Genomic DNA, 22,885 nt, shown 5'->3' with positions numbered 1-22,885 from the left:
GGTTGCTTCCATGTCCTAGCTACTACAAACAGTGTTGCAATGAACACTGGGGTACATGTGTCTTGATGAACTTTTTTGCAGGGCAGGAATAGAGACACAGCTGGGGAAGGAGAGGGTGGGAGGAATTGAGAAAGTAGCATTGAAAAACATACATTACCATATGTAAAATAGATAGCTAGTGGGAAGTTGCTGTATAACAGGGAGCTCAGCCTGGCACTCTGTGACAACCTAGAGTGGTGCGATGGGGAGGGAGGCCCAAGATGAAGAGGATATACGTATATTAGAGCTGATTCATGTTGTACAGCAGAAACCAACACAACATTGTAAAGCAATTATTCTCCACTTAAAAATACAAATTAAAAAAAAAAGACTACATACAATAGCAATCCTTTCATATACATTTCTATAACAGACAAAAACTAATTTAAGGTGAATAAAAATACAGATTATCTATTGGGGGAATAGGATGGAACTCTCTCACATGAAGAAAATGTTGTATATCCTCATTAGGGTGTGGTTACATACCTCTGTCCATTTGTTAAATATGCACAGCTAAGATTTATGCATTTCAGCAAATATAAATTTTACCGACAAAACACCTATCACAATAAAAACACTGGCAGGAATGGGTTTTTGTATGTCTGTATGGCAGGTAGACATACAGTAATAGCAAAATGTTGGTCATTGTCATAGCTGGGTGATGGGTGCACAGGAGTTCATTATATTACCAAAATCATTTTGTAAACGTTTGAAAGTTTCTGTAATAAAAGTTTTTAAAATGCACTGGGGTCATGAGTTAAACTTTTACCTTTTGCTTGTAAATATGAAATCAGAAAAACCAGAACCAAATATCCTGCTCAGGTATGTTTGAGTTGCTCAGAGCAGTAGTTGTAGGAGGAGAGAGCAGTGAGAGATGAGGAGTGGGTAACTTCTCAAGATGCTGCGGGGGTTGGAAAGGGAAGATGGGAAGCAAAGTCGAAGGGAAGTAGAAAGGGAGGATGGCAGGTGGGAGAGGGAAGGCGTCAAGAGGGCACTGAACTTCCCGGTTTAGGACCAGAGGTGTGAGGAGAGAGGGGTCATCTTGGGATGGGTGTTGGGGAAAGAATAGGGGGCTGAGCCTGGAATCTGGGACCCTCCAAAGGATGTTGAGGTCACTGGCCTCTCATCTGGATTGTCTACTTGTCACAAAGCCTCAGACAAAAGACTTGTCTGCCCTGGAGGTGCCAACCAGAGAGACTGGAAGTGACTTCCTCCCTGGCCATCATGTCAGCTGGGCTGCCCTGAGCACAAGCAGGAGGCAAGTTCAAGAGTTTATGGAATAAAAAAGTAAGAAAAATAATTTTAAAAAATAACCCCCCACAAAAGTGTTATGAGGTGACATAAAGCCCTGGTAGAGTCCGCTTTCACATATGCACAATGCATGTTCTACCCAGGCACCCTGTGGGATGGGGTCATGAGCCCCACTTTCAAGATGAGGAAACAACTAAACAGGAACTAAAGTCTGCTTGACCCAAAGCCCATCAAGACACGGTCCTTGGCCCAGGCGGAATACTTGGGCTAAATCCATCCCCCAACACCTGCTCTTTGCACCCGCAGCAGCCTGTGCAGTCATGGGAGCTCCCAGAACACCTGTTTCCCCAGTCTTCCAAACCTCCTCCAGCCCCTCTCAGGATCACTCCCCCAGGCACCTCCCCAAAACAAGCTCTTTCCTGCTCCCTGCCTTTGCCTGAGTATGTGTCCTCCTTTTTCATGGCTGGTACCTTCCCAGCCCTGAAGTACCTACTCATCACTCCTCCCCAGAAAGGCCTCCCCAAACAGCCTTCTTGAGGGTCTTCTTCTATTACTATTTTCAGAAGCTCTTGTTTCCTTCAGGGCAGCTACACAATGTGAGAATATTTTCTTGCTTCTCCACTGGAATTGTTTGTTAACAAGCTCCTTTCAAACAAGAGGATGGCTAACTGCTTTCTCAAAGTGAAATGTCTGAAACCTCAAGCAGAGAAATGTAGGCTCTGGGTGGGGAAGGAAACAGCCCTCTGCAGAACCACAGAAAAACAAAGCATTATTGAAGACTCTCCACTCCCCAATTAGGCAAAAACTGAAACTTGGATGAGCTCCTACCTATAATCCTATCGATAACTGATGGTGGCACTGGCATAAATTAGGTTGCCTTATCACATGCCAAGGACTTCATATATTTATCCCCAATCCTCAAAACTATCCTATAAGATGAAGACTATTAAATATGTAGATTTGAGAAAATTGTAATTCACTTAGTAACAACTAAGTTACTAAGAAACTTAGTCACTCTTTATCTATGATAATGCCAAACTGAAATGTTTATACTCATTCTCTCGAAAGTTTTCATTAGAATGTCCTCTACAGAGCTCACTGAAAGACACATCCATGCACACAGGCACACATGTGCACACAAAGCCCCCTCCAATTCTCCCCCTCTCCCCATCCCCACAGTGGAACAATAAAAAGTCTCTAAACCGTATTCAAATCAAGTAGTAGATTTATTGGCTGCTCCTCTTATTTAGTGAGGTGAAAACACCTCAGTGTAGGACACTCTAAACCTTGTTTTGGCTTCCTGTTGTGCTGAAAAGACCAGCGACAGGTGGGCGGGCGGACGGTCAGTGGACATCAGAAGCAAACAGCCACTGCTCCCATTGCTACAATGATTCATCCATAGGCTTAAGGAATTTTCTGTCTGTTTTTCTTTCAGAGCATCTTCCTCTTTTCAAACTCCTACAGGAACAGAAGAAAAGGAGAAGAGAGAGGGGATAAAAAGATTAAAGCCTCAAATTACATTCATGGTCAAAGTGATTCTGAAACCTCTTGTCTTTAGGATCCCTTGAGCAACCAAAAATTATAGAGGTAAAATATACCGGGATGAGGTGCTTGAACACAAAATGACAGCTTTCAAATGAGTCCGTGTCAGTCTGATTTCTCTAAGCTAGATTCAGAACTTAAGACTTTATGTCTCCTAAATGCAGAGGCTGAGAGGTTTTAAATTGTACTTATTTTCTACTGCAGTATTATAGTTAGGAGCTGACAAACTTGATTGTGCTTATCCAAACATGTAATGCTATGCGTGAGCCACAACAGCCCTTTTAATAAGGCAATGGAAACAAGTTTGTTTAGTTTCTCAGAGAATAAAATTAAACACAGATTTAGTTAAGATTTAAACAAAACGTCAAGAACCTCAGAAATATATGAAAAGGCAACAATACTGAAAATCAGTTTCTCTAGATTGTAATAATTTCTCTACATTGTGATAATTAGAATACAACAGGATGTGTAGGTGACTGCTGCCACCTACTGGAGTAAAATGGTAATACATGTCTTCAATAAGAATTTAAGCATTTGCTTTTTCCCTTCCTCCCTCTTCTCTCAAATAAAGAAGATTCTTCCTCACAATACTAACTACCTAGATTTTTTTTAAACACTATGGCACACAGTAGCATATTCCATAAGACAGGATCATGCAAAGATTCAATAAACCAATAAGTTTATTTTATTATCTCTAGGACAGTGCCAAAGAACACAATGGCAAAACATGTTCCCTCCTGGGAAGACTATCTGGTATCTGGGCCTGTTTTCAGCATGTGTACAACATTTTGGTTTTTGTTTGCCTTTTTTTTTTTTTTTTTGGTAAAGTCTATAATCATCATAAAAGTAAAGAGAAAGAGCCTTAAACGATCAGAGATAGGCTGCCAAAAATCACTGCAAAGAAATTATAGAAGACACCAACTAAAAATCCCCATCCTTGTCTTTAGTCTCCATCCATCCTGACTCCCAGTTTTTATTTCTTCTTAGTCAGTTTTCAACCTCTGTCCCTGGAAAAATACCTATGGAGTCAGTACAACTATACCTCAAAGGCTCTCCATGGAAAAATACAAAACACAAGGCAATTTTCTGCACCACTCCTAAAATGGAATTCACAGCATTTACGGACTCTGAAACCCTTTCTTATATATCCTATCTCACTACTCACAAAATAGCAAAGGGAAATGTTTAATGAATCAAGTTTTTGAATCAGAACCTTATTCCTGGTCATGCTCAATTAGGATATTAGGATCTTGGTGGGGTTGCTAGAGACCGTTAAGCTGCAGACCGGAATGAAAGAAACAGAAGAGACTCAGAAGAAAATACCATGGTTCCCAGGCCACCCGTGTGGCCTCCACTTTAAGGCCCATAACCTCGGAGCATTCAGGCCACTGCTCCAGCTCACCTTGTACATGGTGGTTCCCAGCTGTGCTGGGGACATGCTGACCACAACCCCAGCACTCTGCAGGGCTGCGATCTTCTCTTTAGCTCCACCTTTTCCTCCAGCAATGATTGCCCCTGCGTGACCCATTCTTCTGCCGGGAGGAGCAGTTAAACCAGCAATGAAGGACACCACAGGCTTGGCCTTGGGACCCTGGAAAGTGGGATTTTAAACACACCGATCAAAACTGGACCTCCAATTCATGACAGCCAGAAAATGACAAATGGTTGGGGCCAGTAACTCATCATCACTAAGAAAACCAACAGAAATACTGAGCTGTGACTGAAACTACTGCATTCTCCTTTGAGATGACTCAACTTTTCCTCCAAACTCACAGAAACAATCCTGAAGCAAAACTGTTAACTATTTAGATATTAAACTTCAACTTCACTGGCATAAGCTGATTTCCACATACACATGTGACGCTTCCACTTGGAAAAAAAAATTGAAAATACGTAAGTTCTATGATTTGTGATAACAAATTAAGACACAGATCAGATTGTTTTGTCTTAATTCATTATTAGTTTACCTTTAATAAATTTGTTTAAAAGAAAAAGATAGCATATTGGAAAGGACTGAAGATTGGGAGTCTCCAGTCTCAATTTCCACTTGACTAAAGCGACAGGACCTTCGACAAGGCCCATCACCTCTAGACCTCAGCTGCTTCATCTATGAAATGAAATAGCTAAATTAGATTGGGAGCTGAGGGTCCTTTCTCCTAACATTATAGGATGTCTAAGAAGGAAGATCAGGACTGGTTTTATTCAACAAAAATCCATTCTAATGCACAACTGCTACATGCATAAACAGCATAGCATAACAGTAGATTCTGAGGTTAAAAATAAAAACCCAACACACAGGAAATATAAGAATTCCTGTGGGAGGAAAAAAAAGAATTCCTGTGCTCTAGACTTATGTTACTGAAGACATAATATAAAATACATATATATCTCAATCAGTTAATAGATGTCATGGAGCAACATATGAATATACAGTTATGTTTCACAGTGAGTGAAGAGACCATGTTCACAATAGTAACTCAGAGGCAGTAAGACATCCAGGTAAAACAGAGCGGCCTACAGAAAGCAGAACCCGAGCACAAGTGGAATCTGGGTGCCTTCAGGCACTATTATCTTCTCCCAGACCAGCAGTTCTCAAATCACTTGGTCTTGAGACCCCTTATACTTAAAAAAATGACTGTGGATCCCAAAGAACTTTTTTTAATGTAGATTATATCTGATATTTATAGTATTAGAAATGAAAGCTGAGAAATTTTATAAATATTTATTAATTCACTTAAAATAATTTTTTAAAACTATTTTTTAAAAACATTTTAGTGAGGAGAGTGGCATTATTTTACGTTTTTGTCAATCTTAAGTGTCTAATTTAATAAGAGGCAAATGGATTCTGATATCTGCTTTTACGTTAGATCTACTGCAAAAATGTTATTTTGGCTGAAGTACAAGAGAAAATCTGGCCTCACACACATATGTACTTGAAAAAGGGAGAAATATTTAAATATCTGTCAGATAACTGAGGATATTCTTTGACACTGAAACGGACCTCTTCAAGTGGTAATTTCTTAAAGGTTAGATGAAATGTTCCCTGGAGAAGGAAATGGAAGGCCACTCCAGTATTCTTGCCTGGGAAATCCCATGGACAGAGAAGCCTGGGGGGCCATATAGTCCATGAGGTCACAAAGAGTCAGACACGACTGAAGGACTAAAGAAGATGATGATGATGCAATGCTGGAATCCAGAACCACAGTCCTTTGTTACTTTAAAATCCATTCATTTTTTTGGATCTTTTACCTATAATGATTTTGTAACATTCATTGGTCAGAAGGAAAATATAGGTTCACTGAGTTATAGAGATCTTCTAAACACTGATACATTTCATCATTCAATATCAACAAATCATTCTTCATTATCACCTCCAGCCTCATTAGAGAAGTCTTTAGTAGGGGGAAGTTGTCAAGTTCATGGTGGCAGAAACAAGTATTCTAAAAATATTCATTTGAAAGTTCAAACTTAATCATTGTCAACAAATGCAATGAGTTGTTTTCCTTGACAACACACACAAACACAGCAGGACTGCTTTGTTCACTGTTGAGAAAAGATTCACCAAATAAATACCCAATAACCAGGGTGCCTGGCAGTCATTCTTTCCAGTAAAACTGGTGGTCCATGAAAAAAGCAGGTAATTTAGCTCACGATTCAAATAGGACAGTGCTTTACTTTCCATTTCACCACAAAACTACTGACTTGAGGGTCAAGACTTTATAAAATTAATAATCTTTACTACTTCATTAAGGACATTCTTAAATAAAATTGACTTTTTTTAAGCGCATGGCAGTGCAAGTTCACTAGCACAGTTTGCTTCCACTAACTTGACTCTCGTGAAGGCACCAGCATGCCAGATTCTACAGGTTCTACATGGTCTGACACTGTTGACTCCAGCCTCGTGCTCATCCCTCTTCCCTGCTCTTCATCCTCCAGTAATGCCAGACTGCTCTGCCTCTGGGCCTCTGCTGAGAAAGTTCTCCATCCTCCTTGGATACCTGGCAAATCCTGACTTACCTTTTAAGACGTGGCTCAAGCCTCTTCTTCCCTGCTAACCCTTCTGACTCTTCCTCCCACTCTCCCCACAAATGCCCTTCAGTTGCTCGTTTTCTGTTCAGTGACTCTGCTGTGCCTTTGACACTTTTCTATCATGACCCACAGCACACTGGCCGTGACTTATTCCCCACAGAGTCCCCTCCTAGACTATGACTCTTTGAATGCCAAGCCTATGTTTTCATTTACTTCTGTATGCCCAGCATCTACTATAGGAGAGAATTAAAAAGAAAAAGCTAAATCATTTATTCACCATGTGCTTTGCAAAGAATGTCAGCATCTGATACTTGAGAGGCACCACTTTCCACTGGATCCCTCCGTCCCCATATTCAAATAGTGAGAATATTACATTAGAAGGAAACATGATTAGCGTGAACCTAGGATGTCTGACAAATGTATACTCTGTCCTACTGTCAAAGAAGAGTCACTTGAGATTTTTTTTTTTAAGGACCGAAAAATACAATAGAAAAGACTATGAAGAACTGTAGTGTGAGAACAGGACACAGAAACGTGAACTGTGAAAGACTAAAAACAAAAAGATGAGTTAGGATGGCACGAGCGGAATCTGAACAGATGCCCAGGACTATGGCATCGTGTCCCTGAGCCCTGCTGGTATAATGGAGAAGTCAGGCACACCTGGAGGGAACCTCAGCTCTGAAGTACTTACCATTGGCAAGTTGCCAGTTTCCTTACTCAAAAAAAGACAAAAACATCTACTCAAAGCATCAAGATAAAGGTTAAAAAACATTACTCCTGCAGATAACTACTGTCATTATAATGATGATAGTACAGTCCTCGCAGGACACAAGATTACCCTATTCACTCCGTGTCAGTTACCATGCTAAGCGTTTAGTATGTCACCTGCACCGTTCAACCTAGAAGCTTGTACACAGTAGGTCCTCAGTAAAATTTAGCTCCATGAGACCAATCAGTAATAGGAAAACATGGCAAATGAAACAAAATGTAAAGTTTAGCTTTTCCCATCAAGGGATTTGTGTATTCTAAACACATTTTAAAATTCACTTTAACATAGTGTGCAGCTGGCTCTCCGTCAACCACGAGGTCTGCACACTGGAGAATTCAACCAGCCGCACCCGGAAAACGTCTGGTGGGGCAGGGGAGGAACCCCAGAAAGTTTCAAAAAGCAAAATTTAAATCTGCCAAACTAACAACTACGTACACAGCATTTACATTTTATTAGTTATTGTAGGTAATCCAGAGATGATTCACGGTATACAGGAGGGTATAAGTAGGTTATATGCAAATTCTACACTGTTTTATATAAGGGACTTGAGCATCCACGGATTTTGGTGTCAGCAGGGGTACTGCCCATGGACAGCAAGGGATGACTATGTCATATTAACTTAAGTGGTTTTTCTTTTTTTTGTAAAATTAAGTCAGTTTTTAAATTTTAAACTTCACACTCTTTCTAAATTTGAGAGACGCATATCATTTTACTCCAGTCTCCTACCAATTTACCTACTCTTTCACTTATTCACCATTTATTGCCTCCTAATACGCCAGAGGACTGGGCTGGGCAGCAAGGCCATAGCAGTTGTTTGCTGTCCACAAGAGCAAGAGTCAGGTGTTCAGCATGCCTTGCAGAAGGAACAAGCAAAGGCAAGCAAGGATGAAAACAAGCAGCACATGAGACGGGACATGGGTCTGAAAAGGAGTGTCAGGGTAGTATGTAGGGGGCTGGAAAGCCACGCTAAGTCTGCCCTTTATCCCACATGGATGGCAAACAGCAGGTTGGCCAGGCGGGAGGGAAAGGAGCAGAGATATCAGGAAAAAATATTACTGAGATGGTCCAGGTGACATAAGATAAGAGACTGAACCGGAGGAGAGGGTCTAATTACAGATGATGATACTTTGAATCTCCACAAACTACTAAGATCTCAGAGACAGATCTCAGTAACTGAGGGGAAGCAAGAGCTGCCAGAGAAATAAAAGATGACTTTTATTTCTGCATGAAGTACAACGTTGTTTATACACTGTGAACAGTTACACTTAGGGAATAAGCACAAAGGGTAAATCTGGGAAAGGATAAAGATGAGAAGGGCCAGCAGGATGAACGGAGGCCACTGCTGGCTTCAGCCAAAGCAGTGCCAGCGTGGAGAGCACAGCAGCAGCCCACCGAAAGTGCTGACCACATGCCCGGGGCAGCTCTGCGCCATGTATCTCCACAGCCCTACGACAGCACCGAGGGAAGCTCTACTGTGTCCCTATTTAGCCCGTGAGGAAACTGAGGCACAGTGAAGTTAAGGAACAAGCCCAAGGTCATACAGCTTCTAAGTGGCAGACAAAACCTAATTGCTGAGGATTAGGGAGTGAATAGAATATAAAGAAAGAGATCCAGAGAGTAAAGTAAAAGCATTAGTCGCTCTGTCACGTCCGGCTCTTTGTAACCCCATGGACTGTAGCCCGCTAGGCCTCTCTGTCAATGCAATTCTCCAGGCAACAATACTGGAGTGGGTAGCCATTCCTTTCTCCGGGGGATCTTCCCGACCCAGGGATTGAACCCAGGTCTCCTGCACTACAGGCAGATTCTTTTCTATCTTAACTACCAGGAAAGTTCACCAGAATAAGAGGAACTCTTAAAATTACCACTGAAGAAAATCACGTAGATTCAAAAGAGCCTTTGAAAATTCCTTCAATTACATATAAATATGGAGAAGGAAATGGCAACCTGCTCCAGTATTCTTGCCTGGAAAACTCCATGGACAAAGGAGCCTGGTTGGGGGGCTACAGTCCATGGGGTTGCAAAGAGTCAGACACGGCTGAGCAACTAAACAACAGCAATGCATAGATATACATCGTTTTGCATAGGCTATTCTGCAGGTAATATCATCCTTTCCTTTAACTCTCCGGTACTCATTATTTTTCTGTGGCATTTAATTTTGACACACTTACTCTCAATCTCTTTCACAAGTATAGACACAAGTTCTCTCTGCCCTCTTGCCCAGCCCCCTGAAGATTCACCTTCACTCTTCACTCATTCGTCAGTGTCACGGACACCCTGGAAGCCATCTGCACGCACTCCCCAGGCCTTGGCCACAGTGATTCAGAGCACACACGCTCAGTGATGGGGGAGGGGACTGTCGGGCACCAAGCTGCTTCTGTCTTTACTATGCCCCCGCTCTCTTCCCACCACCCTCCTTCGCCCCAGAAACAGAGCTTAATTCCCTTGAGTTAAATGAAATTATGATACAATACCACACTATTCTTTTTTGTTTAATTCAAAGGGAGAGGCAACAAGGAAAGCCTTCATAGGACAGTCAATAAAGCTTTTCCACTTGACCTTTGGAGCAAAGTGCTACTCTATGAGGAAAGACTGAAGCTAGAGGGAGACAAAATCCTGGAAAAGGGTATAAAGGACAGGATCACTAGACAGCCAGCCTTGACAAAGAGAAAGAACACACATCCCCTGAGGTCAGGAGAAAGGACATCAATGACAGGTGAAAATGGAAATGTGCCGGTCAAGTGACAGGCTGATGGCCTGAAAGTTCTGGACCTACCAGGAAGGTAAAGGAGATGCCTGGAGGGAGGATTCATTAGAGAAGCCAAGAACAGGCATCAAGGGAAATGGGGAGGAGAATCAACCCAGACAGAGTCCTACATTCCCTGAGTGGCCAGTGTTCCAGGCTCAGCTCAATAAGATTTAATTTTACCTTTCATGTTTGCTTAAAAAATTCATCTTTAAACAAAAACAACTTCTAAAGCAAACCTGTGATATTATTCAAGAGCAGAGTGCTGTATTTTTCCACAGCCAAACTTACTGAATTATGTTGCTTCAAAAATTCTGCAGCATTTTCTTCGGCATTACCACCAATTTCACCAATCAATATGATGCCTTCTGTGGCCGGATCATTCAGAAAGATTTCAAGGCAGTCTGTAAAGTCTGTTCCATTGAAAGGATCGCCTCCAATGCCTGGAAAAGTCAAAGAAATTCAACACCCTCTGAAAATTAAGTCAGGAAATATTGTTTCAACAGGTTTCTTATTTTGCCTATGCCCTTCTTATGAATATTTTTAAATGTGTCATCACTCTTGCATTTAACATTTAAAAAATCATAAAATGCTAGACTTATTTCTGCTTATAATATTACATGAATGTTAAATGGTGGTTGGGTCTTGTTAGTCACAAAAAGAGCCATCTTTTTCTTTGGCTCCTTATCAAGACTCTTCCCTCCCCCAAAATTACTCCTACATAGCTCTTTAATGAGCATTCTATATAGTTCCCCTAATTAGAAGAACATGACTTTTGACAAGACATTAGCTTTTTAGTAAGCTGTAACTTTTAACCACTGAGTTCTGGTGAGTAGCTCAGTATCAGTACTTTGTATATAACAGGCAATTAATTCTGAAATTAAAAATAATTATACTACTTAATATTATAATCAAAAAGTTTCCTTTATAATCTCCTAGCACAAAAGGTTAATGAAGTATAATAGTATCTTGATTAGCTCATTTGGCAGGGTGGGTGGGTGTGTGTGAGGGTATGCTATTACCCTCACTGTGGCAATTTGTTGTGATTTGTTACTGTTCACATGAACTGCAAACCTTACTACCATATTGGACACTTAATGCCATATTAGAAATACCAGATATTTCTTCTACAGCAAAAAAAGAAAAAAAAAATTTCTTTGCACTAAGTAACTGTCTGATGAGGGACACTGCAGAGGAATCACTCACAAGTTAAGACACATGTCTCTGCAGTGGGTGGAGTAGGTGTCCTGATCCCTCTTCCCTCTAACCTGGAGTGGGAGATGACAAAGACCACACACAGGGGCTCTACCACAAACACATGGCATTTTAGCACAAGTACTTAGATCGGATTCAAGTCAAGATTCCCTCCACTGGGGGCCACTTTCTAAATTTTTAAGTTATAAACTTCAGAGAAGGCAATGGCACCCCACTCTAGTACTTTTGCCTGGAAAATCCCATGGATGGAGGAGCTTAGTAGGCTGCGGTCCATGGGGTCGCTGAGGGTCGGACACGACTGAGCGACTTCACTTTCACTTTTCACTTTCATGCATTGGAGAAGGAAATGGCAACCCACTTCAGTATTCTTGCCTGGAGAATTCCAGGGACAGGGGAGCTTGGTGGGCTGCCATCTATGGGGTGGCACAGAGTCGGACACGACTGAAGCGACTTAGCAGCAACAGAAGCAGCATACTCTCTGTGAGAGGGGAATTACTACTCTCAATTTACAGATTAAAAACAGAGGCTAGAGAAGATGGAACTGGCCACTAGTTAAGTTACCTTGTCTTGAAGATTGTACTTTTGCACATAGAAAAGCTCATTTAATGTTTAATACTGATTTTATCAATTTGAGTCAATAAAAATACTCCAGGGTTATATTTCATAATTTTATCATCAAAAGCTGCCTTTGAAAAGCTTTTAAAAGATGGTCTAAAAACATGAAGGAATTGTTATAAAAATGAGAAATTTGCCTGGCTTTTGGCAAAACATATCAAAATTATTTTAAAATGTAAAAACCCTTTTGTAAATGGGAGGCAGTATGATGGGGCAAAGAGAGAGGGTCCAGGGAGCTCAACCCTCCTCCACCCACCAATCAAGCTACCACAGGACTCTGTGCCAGCTCAGCGGTGCCTCAGAGGGTTGCCCTTAAAGAATGAGACAATGATTGGCAAAGAATTCGGTAACTGTGAAGCACTGAATGACAGCTGGCAATGATAACACAATGCCAAGACAGTGACCAAAGTCCTATCCTGAAGGACCACTGCTTCACAACAAGCAAAGTGAGTCCTGTTTTCAGGGACTACACCCCAGGATGTTTGTTCTGAAACATGGGAGTTAAATCCTGGACCGTGAATCTTGAAAATGTTAACAGCCAGCTTCATGTATAAGCAAATTAAACTCAAGATCATAACAGCTTTTTCATAAAATGACATCAAAATCTCTCACAAATAGTCAAACCAATAATTATTATTACACTTATTCAGTGAAGACACTGAACTCCGATAAAATGAGTTTAGAAAAAGTCCTCACCAACACACAAAGACTGCCCCAATCCAACTTGTGTTGTCTGGTGAACCGCTTCGTAAGTCAGGGTGCCGGATCTAGACACGATACCTTAAAGAAGCAGAACTCAGCAATATTAGAGAGTGCTCATGTGACTCTCATATAGTAAAATAAATCACAAACACATGTATATAAAGAACCCATTCCACAATTTGTCCTCCAAACAAACAACACCATCAGGTCATGGAATAAGGAGAAAAGGCCTAAATTATAGCAGGGAGGTTTTAAAAGTTAGAAAAAGAAAGGATTTTATTAGTTAGGGTTTTTTTAATATGTAAAACATTTAATTTATTGTTTTTTTTGATGCATCACCAATGTATTACAACTGAGCCACTAGTTCTGTAGCCTCATCAACATTAACTGTGGTACATTTTCTTGACACTACTGAGAAATCAACTGTTTCTTCAGAGGTTCAATGGAAAGGTTTTTTGGGAAGTTTGCAAGTTCCTTCTGTATATCTACAAGAGTTTGATTCACTCTTTTAACTTTTTAATCATTCACAGTGTTTATCTTCTTAAGATTAGTGGTAACTGGTTTCACTTTATTTTTGAACCCTAAGTTTTTTTGGCTGGCTACGTGGAATACATTCCTGGACTTCTGCCCTTTTAGTTTGTTCCTGGTGGTTGTCCTTCACGGGGCCTTCAAGACCCTTGTATGGCTTCTCAAGTTCCAGGTGATGCCATCTGCATGCACGAGATCCAGCTAGTTAGGGTTGTTTTATGACTACAAAAGCAGTTTAAGAGATACCTGAAGTCTTCCACAAAAAATGACCTTCTGGTGCATACAAAGTAAAATGGAACAATAAATCTATATAAAGGTCCACATGGAAAAAAAGAAGGCATAAATTTCAAGTATTCAGTTCAGTTCAGTCACTCAGTCGTGTCCGACTCTCTGTGACCCCATGAATTGCAGCATGCCAGGCCTCCCTGTCCATCACCAACTCCCGGAGTTCACTCAAACTCATGTCCATTGAGTCAGTGATCCCATCCAGCCATCTCATCCTCTGTGGTCCCCTTCTCCTCCTGCCCCCAATCCCTCCCAGCATCAGGGTCTTTTCCAATGAGTCAAATCTTCGCATGAGGTGGCCAAAGTATTTCAAGTATTAACCTTTGGTTAATAACCCTGGTTTCAGAAAATACATTCATAGTTAGGCTTTCTGTCTCCTGACCACACAAATTCCTCAAGTCAGAAGTCCTGCTTTCCTACATTGATCAGTAGAGCCCACTAATGCTGTTGGAGATTCTGCAGTGATTATCTTTTCTGTTGGACTTGCAACTTCCAGGGGTTAGTAAATGAGACTGTTTTCCCCACCCATGAGTTCCCATATAGAGCACAGTTCAGGCACAAAAGGAATTCAGTAAATATGTACCGAATAGGTCAAAACTGAAAATTTATGGAGTACAATCACCCTCTTAAACAAAATCTAACTGGTGATAGTTTTAAAACCAATCACTATGTGGACCCTATCTCACGACAAATGACAACCAATAACACCATACCCCATGTGTCTCATTCATCAGTTTTCCCTACTCTCAAGAGCTTCCTGTCTATAACCTCTCTCTTCAACATAGCCCTTCCTTTATGAGACCTTTCATAAATGAGAAGGGTAGGTAGGTAACACCTATGTACATTTGGTGCATTTAGCTTTTAAATCAAAGACAATAAGTAACTTAGTTGTATTTCTTTGTATGTAATTACCTAGTCTCCTTTACATTTCTACTTGATTCTTATGATAGAATCATGTTCCTGTTCATGCAACACCCTAGATTACTGGGAAGCAAAACTATTTTATCTATTCTAGCCTTTTGATGATCAGTATAATAATCAGTGAATAGTGGTACTAGGATTTTATCATTCTTTTGAGGGGATTTCATCTAAAATGAAAGTGATATATAATTTATATACATACAAAAATGATACATAATTTATACAAATGCAAAGTACACACATTTAAGGTAATGAAAGCAATGTTTTTAGGGTAGATTACTCCTGCCATCCTTGAAGTATATATATAATAATAGAGACTATCACTTAAAAATATCTACCATAGGGATACTTCTGCTTCCAAAAAGCAGAGGTATTTTCCTGTATTCTTCCTGCTAAATACAAGTAAAAGTCCTAGACACTACATATAAAACAAATACAAGAAATCTCTGAAAGTTAGATAGAAGGTAGAGTCCTAGAGACCTTGAGACTCAAGTAAAACAATGAAGTGTTTCCAAGTTTCCTTTTGCCTCATGTGTCCCAGATACAAAGATAAAGAAGCTCACATTAAGGCACAGAACTCCCCACCCAAACAGCAGCTTTCTTTAGCAAAAGAACCGAGAGAAGGACAATCTAGCAAAACAGAAAACTTTCAGACAACAACCACTCCATACCAACTATGCACTACAGAAAAAACTGTGGCTCTACCTGTACTCACATAAGCAAAGGCCGAAAAAGAAACCTAGACTTTACGTTTACAAGGCCGTAATGAGGCACCCTGGCAGCACGCCCACCAGCGTGTACACAACCAGGACTCTCATCTACACAAGCTGGCACTGAGTCCCGCCCCACCCCTACGGTGCCAGTGGGAACCAGGGGAAAAGCCTGGATGTCCATCCTCATCTGGCAGCAGTGAGGCCTCTCTCCATTTCCTGGGATCAGAAAAGGCCTAGTGGAGAGTCAGGGCTTTTACTACCGCCCAGCAATAACAAGTCCATCCTCACTAGTGTCAGGGGAGACCGAGTAAGGAGCTGCAACTGTTATCCCCGGTGAGTAGGAGCCCACTCACTCTGGCAATAGAAGCAAGAAGGGACTTGACTTCTACTTCTACCTGGCAGGAACAAGGTACCTCCCCAACATTCCCTGCTGAAGCAGTGTGAATTAAGTCAGCTAAAACAGAAGGTTCACATAAAACCCAGATCTCATAATACAATAGCCCACACTTTCAGGTTTCAACCAAAGATCATCTGACCTACCAAAAATCAGGAAGATCTCAAACTGAATTAAAAAAAAAAAACAAAAAAAAAAACAATCAATAGATGCTAATCACAAGATGAGAGGATATTAGAATTATCTGACAAGAAATTTGAAGAATTCATGATAAAAACTTTCAATAATTATGAACATGCTCTAAATAAATCAAAAAATAGAAGCTTTATCAAAGAAATTTGAAGGAAGCCTCACTTAAAAAAGAAAAAGAAGATATAGAGGGACCAAATAGAAATTTTAGAACTGAAAAGTACTATAACCAAAGCTAAAAGCTCAGTGGATGAGTTAAATAGCATAATGGAGAGCAGAGAGGAAAAAAAATCAGTGAAATGAAAGATAAAACAATGGAAATTACCCCACCTGAATGGCAGAGAGAACAGACTAGGAAAAAACAATGAGCAGAACCTCAGGGACCTATGGAATGGTAACAAAAGATTGAATATTCCTGTATCACAGTCCTGGAAGGAGAGAAAAAAGAACATGGGGCTGAAACAGTGCTTGAGGAAATAATGTTTTACCAAAATCTACATGTGAGAAGGTGAGCAAACTAAAAACAGGATAAATCCAAAGAAATTCACACCAAAACTTCTAATACACTTCAGAAAATCAAAGACTCCCCTCAAAAAAAAAAATTTTTGAAAGCAGCAAGAGAAAAATAACACCTTCCTATACATGAAAAAACAACTCAAATGATATCAGTTTTCTCATCAGAACCCATGGAATCAAGAAATGGGTCAACATTTTTTAACTGCTAAAAGAACTGTAAACCCTAAATCCTGTACCCAGTGATGTTCGTCTTTATGAATGAAGGGGAAATAAAAACATTTTCAAATGAGGGGAAAGTAAAGAATTTGTTGCCAACAGTTCTACCATCAAAGAATGGCTAATATATTAATAAGGTCTCTAGAAAGAAGAGAAATGATATAAGAAGGAACCCTGGAGCCTCAAGAACGAAGAACACAGTAACAAGCAAAACATGGATAGTTAAAAAGACTTTCTCTTGAGTGTCCTAAAAGGAAGAAATAAAACTATCCCTATTTGTAGATAATGTGGGTTGTCTAACATAGAAAATGCTAAGGACTCTACCAAGAAATCCCTAAGGTCTACAGCAATATGGCAAGATATAAGATAAACAAAAATTAGTTGTATTTCTGTATATTAGCCACAGGCACATGGACACCAGAATTAAAATACAACAAAATTTACAATGGTTTTTTCCAATAAAAAGAAATACTTAGTATAAATCTAACAAAACACACAGTGGACTTTTATGTTAAAAACTGTACAATGCTCATGAAAGAAATCAAAGGCAATCTAAGTAAATGAAGATATACTGCATTCATGGACTGGAATATTCAACAGAGTAAACATGTCTATTCACCTGAGACTGACATACAGATTTAACACAATTTACATAAAAATCCCGGCAATAATTTCTGTAGATACAGACAAGATTACCTTGAAATTATATGAAAAAGTAAACTAGAAAAGCTAAAATAATTTTTAAAAGAGTAAAGTACAAAAAAGCAATCCATCCAATTTTAAGAGTTATTATTTCAACACAGTATTAAAGTTGTGCAGTACTGATGAAACCCAGAAATAGATCAACACAAATAAGATGTTTACTGACAAAAATACAAAAGCAATTCAATGAAAGAAAGATGATCTTTTTAATAAATGGTGCTGAAGCAACTAAACACAAATAGACAAAAAGAATTTTGATCTAAATCTCACGCCTAGAAAAATTATTTGAAATGGACTATGGGATTTAAGTGTAAAACTACAAAACATTCAGGAATTCACTGGCAGTCCAGTGGTTAGGACTCTGCAGTCTCATTGCTGAGGGCCTTGGTTCAATTCCTAGTCAGGGAACTATTACTAAAAACCCACAAGCTGCCGTGCAGCACAGGCAAGCAAATAAAAATACATAAAACTATAAAACTTTGAGGAAAAAATAGGTACTTAAGGCAAAGCAAAGAGTTATTAGACTTGAGGTCAAAAGCATATTTTACAAAAGAAAAAAGTCAGTAAGTAAGATTTCATCAAAATGAAAAAACTTTTGCTCTCTGAAAGATCCTATTAAAAGCATGAAAACACAAGCTACAGATAGGGAGAAAGTATTTGCAAGCCACATATCCAACAAAGTACTAGTATCTAGAACATAGAAAGAACTCTCAAAACTCAACAGTAACCAATTAGACCAGGGGCAAAAAAACACAAAGAAACATTTCACTGAAGAAGAGATAGTGAAGTGGCTCAGTCTTGCCTGACTCTGCAACCCAGGCAAGAATACTGGAGTAGGTTGCCATTTCCTTCTCCAGGAGATCTTCCCGATCCAGGGATTGAACCTGGGTCTCCTGCATTGTAGGCAAACACTTTACCATTTGAGCCACCAGGGAAGAAGATATACAGATGACAAACAAATACCCAAAAAAATGTTCAATACCATTAACCATTAGGGGAATGTACATAAAAACCACCATGAGGTATCACTGAACACTTATCAGAATGGATGACTACAAATGCTGGCACAGATGCAGAAAAACTGGATCACGGGTACACTGGTAATGGAACGGTAAAACAGTATAGCCACGATGGGTAATAATTTGGCAGTTTCATAAATAACACACAACTGTTATCCAACCCAGCAATTGCACTCCTGGGCATTCATCCCAAAGAAATGAAGATTTTTTGTGTTATATAAAAACTAGTACACAAATGTTTATAACAGACTTACTTTTAACAGCCCCAAACTGGAAACAATCCCAGTATCTTTCAACACGTGATTGGTTCAACAAACATTTGTACCCTAGAATACTACTCAGTCATAAAAAGGAATGAACTACTGATACAATAATCTGAATGAATCTCCAGAGAATTATACCAAGGGTAAATAACCAATCTCCAAAGGCTATATACTATATGCTTTCATTTATATAGCATTCCTGAAATTTAAAAAATTTAGGAAAAAAAAAAAAAATAAGAGGATTATTAGTTTCCAAGGATTAAAAAGGGAGTAGGAGTAGGAAGGAAGTGGATGTAGCTATAAAATGTTAAGATGAGGGATTCCTGTAGTGATGGAAAAATTCCTTATGTCTGTCATAATGTCAATATACTAATTGTGACATGGCATTATCTTTTTGCAAGATGTTATCATTGGGGGACAGTGAATAAAGGGTACACAGAGATCTGTCTGTATTATGATTACATGTGAATTTATAATTATCTAAATATAAAAAGTTTAATTAAAATAAAAATTGTAAAAAGATGTAGGAGTCAAGTATGTCACATGAGGTTGAGAGTAAAAATTCTAACATAAATGCAAAAATGCTGCATCATTAAATATCAGTTTGGAATCTAATCACTTTCTACAATTATACTCAATTAGCTTAAGCTGTTATACAATTTTAGTTATCATTAACACAAACTAGAAAGCCACTATACTATTGCACTGCTCTTATATTACATGATGTCCTATTCAGAAACACCCAAGGGACTGAAAATTCCTTCCTTTTCCTAAACACTTAGCTTAAGGACTGGAAGTTAATGAGGCTTCTGAGAATATTAGTAATGGTATCAAAATAGGAATAGTTAGTACAAAAAAAAGTCATCTTTTCTCCATTACCTCCTTGAAAATCTTGTAGTGTCATGTATTTCTTTCAGGCGATTTTTTTAAAAGTCCTTTAAGTTAAAGGCAGTCTCCCAGAGGACTTCCTCATCAATGTGTTATGGCCATCTTGAGGATCAAGGTCTACAGAACTTTCCTAAACTTCTCTTAGTTGTTTTTGAGGTTTATGGGCCCCTCAGAAAGCAGGGTAGTGATCAGAAAGGCAACTCAGCACAGGGCCCATAAAGCCTAAGTACGGAGCGACTGGAACACTCACACATTGATAGTGGGAGTTTAGAACACAGTCACTTTGCAGATCTATTTGGTAACTTCTTAAAAAGTTGAACATACTTTGACCCTATGACTTAGCAATTCTACCTGTAGGCATTTTACCCAAAAGAAAGGAAAACGTACCCACAAAAAGGCCTGTACACAAAAGTTTACTTTAACCTTATTCATAATGACTCAAACCTGGAAATAACAGAAATGTTCATCAATGGGAGAATGGACAAATAAATTGTGATATAATCACTCAATAAAATATTACTAAGTGATAAAATTATGGATACATGCAAATACATGGAAGAATCCATAGTGTGCTTGAGAAGGAAAAGAATCTTTTAATAAAACCCAAAAATATCTTGATTCTGTAGAGTTAGTGTTCCTCAAACATTAATTCAGGACACAGAATCAATTCACTATAAAACTTTCAAGGTAAACTCTCTTAAAGTTGAATAAATTAAAGTGAATTTGATTTGTACCACCAAATCTCTTTGGGGAGTTTTGAGCATAGGGGCAAGAAATTTTGTTTTTTAATCTATAAGAAATACATACTCACCGACTCTTCCTTTCTTGTGAATATGGCCAGGCATGATGCCAATTTTGCATTCTCCAGGCTAGAGGAAAGTAATTCACAGTATCAGAAAAGTGAAAAAAAATATTAACTCCGAGATCATACACACAAATATACTTGGACTGACTCAAAGTTAGTTAGGCTTCAGAGGCTAAAATCGGGCTCGTTTCGTTTTGTACACTCACATTGATGACTCCAGGGCAGTTCGGCCCGACCAGCCTGGTCTTTCCCTGGCGCAGCAGTTTGTGCTTGACCCGCACCATGTCCTGCTGCGGGATACCTTCGGTGATGCACACGACCAGGGACACTTCCGCCTCGATAGCTTCATCAATGGCAGCAGCAGCAAAGGGAGGAGGGACATAAATGACAGATGCTGTCGCCCCAGTCTGTTCTTTGGCCTGAAACATTAATACAAAGCACTTTACTATAGGTTCAGTCAGACACTTTGTAAAACAAACTGAATACCATGGTTTTAATGATATCATGGGATCAGGAAAAGACATCACCAGGAGACACTCAATGTCTTCATTCTTCCCATTAACTAGTTCACTCTGCTGTGAGAAAACAGCCGAGTTAAGTGTGGCCTCCTCTCCGCCCCAATGGGACACCCCTCGAAACTGGAAGGTTCTGTGACCTCCCCTTCCTTCAAGCGATGTGGCAGCATGTCAGCACACACGAAGGCACTGACTGGCGTTTAGGTCCCCTCATTCCTGGGCCACGTTTATTTCTGTTCTTCTGCAAGGCACTTACTACCCATTCAGTACGAAAGGCCCTGCATCTCCTCAGGAGAAAAGGACTAGTGAGCCCCAAACCTCAGAACTTAGCTCTCAAACATGTTTTTAAAAATATTATCAAACCATGGACCTTCTATGGTGCCCAGTAGTTAAGAATCTGCCTTCCAATGCAGGGGACTCGGGTTCAATCCCTGGTCAGAGAACTAAGATCCCACATGCCACGGGCCTAGAACTAAGCCCGTGTGCCGCAACCTCTGAGCCCAGGCACCAAAACCACAGAGTCCGCAGGCTGCGACTAAGACCCAATGCAGCCAAAACAGATAAAATTTTTTAAATTAAAAAAATAAAAATAGATCAAAGAATAAATATTATCAAGAGGAAGCAAAATGAAGTGGTTTTATTCCTAGCTGCTAATTTTTACTCTAATGCATGCTGACTAGAAATGAACTAAAATACACATGCATAAATAGCCACAGAACAAGAATGGGTCATATAAGGTTAAGAGTCTATGCTACATCGCCCCTCACAATGCAAGGCACTTAAAGATCACCAATGTGACCACTGTTCTCTCTGTGATCTTCTATATATTTTGTACATGTATCAATACAGATGTAGCCTTCCACCCACTTGCACATATGTCCATGACTCTTCTATAATGGAAGCTCCTTGAAGACAGAGACGGTCAGGGTCTCTGACTCTCCAAGAGAGGCAGCACCTATTCTGTGAGAGGCCCTGAGAAAGACTATGTAACCCTGCCTGCTTACTACCCCATCTACAAATCAAGATGTAGAGGCCAAGAAATATTAAATAACTTGCATGAGGTCACAGAGCTCAGAAGTGGCAGAGCCAAGATTCAAACCTAAGTATATCTGATCCCACAGCGTCAGTTCTTTTCAGCTACAGCAGGCTACCTCCCTATAAAGGTCAAAATGTAGCTTAATTAAGATATAAATCAAAACATTTTAAAAGGCTATGCCATGAGATTTTAAATGGATACAAATACCAAGTTACACAAAGTACAGGTACAGCTGGAAGGGGCAGAAGTAAAAGATGGTGTGTTTGAGAATCATCCCAAACTAACTGCCCATGTTCCCAGAGGCCGAGGAGCTTTCTCTACTGCACCCCTAATAAAGAGAGATATCTTGACAGGGACAGATGAACAAGTCAACGGATGTTGACTTGCTAAGGGTTAAAAATAATTGAAATCACTGTTTTTAAAAACTGTTCAAGGTGATAACAGGGAAGTGGGGACCAAAGGAAAAAACTAGGTTGGAACCAACAGAAATGAGATCATAGATGTGCAGGTATTTTATGGAAAATATATCCCATGGGTTCCTACCTCTTAAGGATACAAAGACTTTGAGAAGCTGGACTGTGACCACAGAATCTGCGTCGGCAAGTAATACTACATGAAAGGTAACCATTGCACTCACTCAGAAATCTCTTTGTAAGAGCAGAACAGGTGAGAAATAAACCGCATCTGTCAAAGAACTTACATTATCTTCCAAAAGCCATATCTATTTGTATCAAAATGAATAATAAATGAACTGCTAGGAACAAAAACTTTTTTTTTAAAGGAAAGCAAAAAAAAAAGGCTCATGACAAAAGTCAAATTTAACTAGGAAGTTTTAAAAAATGCAAAGCAAAACTTTAAATGATTATTCTACAGAATTTATGAATTTTTTACTCTCTAAAATATGATACACTGAAAACACACATACAGATATATAGTATACCCTATTTTCAAGTTTAAAGTAAAATGAAAATTCCAAATTTGAGTATTTGT

At 39.5% G+C, this 22,885-nt stretch overlaps 1 protein-coding gene and 1 pseudogene across 1 annotated transcript in view; both read right to left on the bottom strand.

Annotated features, from left to right (window-relative positions):
• Positions 1-2,497: 2,497 nt before the first annotated feature.
• SUCLG1 (succinate-CoA ligase GDP/ADP-forming subunit alpha) overlaps positions 2,498-22,885 on the bottom strand; it is a 34,852-nt gene continuing 14,464 nt past the window's right edge. The window contains exons 4-9 of the mRNA XM_061432716.1: positions 20,551-20,763; positions 20,351-20,408; positions 12,900-12,983; positions 10,665-10,816; positions 4,235-4,423; positions 2,498-2,748 (exon numbers count right to left, since the gene is read on the bottom strand). Coding sequence (XP_061288700.1) covers positions 2,722-2,748; positions 4,235-4,423; positions 10,665-10,816; positions 12,900-12,983; positions 20,351-20,408; positions 20,551-20,763 — 723 coding nt within the window. The 3' untranslated portion in view covers positions 2,498-2,721. The remainder of the gene's footprint in view (positions 2,749-4,234; positions 4,424-10,664; positions 10,817-12,899; positions 12,984-20,350; positions 20,409-20,550; positions 20,764-22,885) is intronic.
• Positions 12,990-15,457, bottom strand: LOC133256484 (ribosomal biogenesis factor-like; annotated as a pseudogene).

Source organism: Bos javanicus, chromosome 11 (genome assembly GCF_032452875.1).
Source record: "Bos javanicus breed banteng chromosome 11, ARS-OSU_banteng_1.0, whole genome shotgun sequence".
Classification (NCBI taxonomy): domain Eukaryota; kingdom Metazoa; phylum Chordata; class Mammalia; order Artiodactyla; family Bovidae; genus Bos; species Bos javanicus.
The sequence above is the reverse complement of the archived record's forward strand: the minus strand, read 5'-3'. Positions and strand labels throughout refer to the sequence as shown.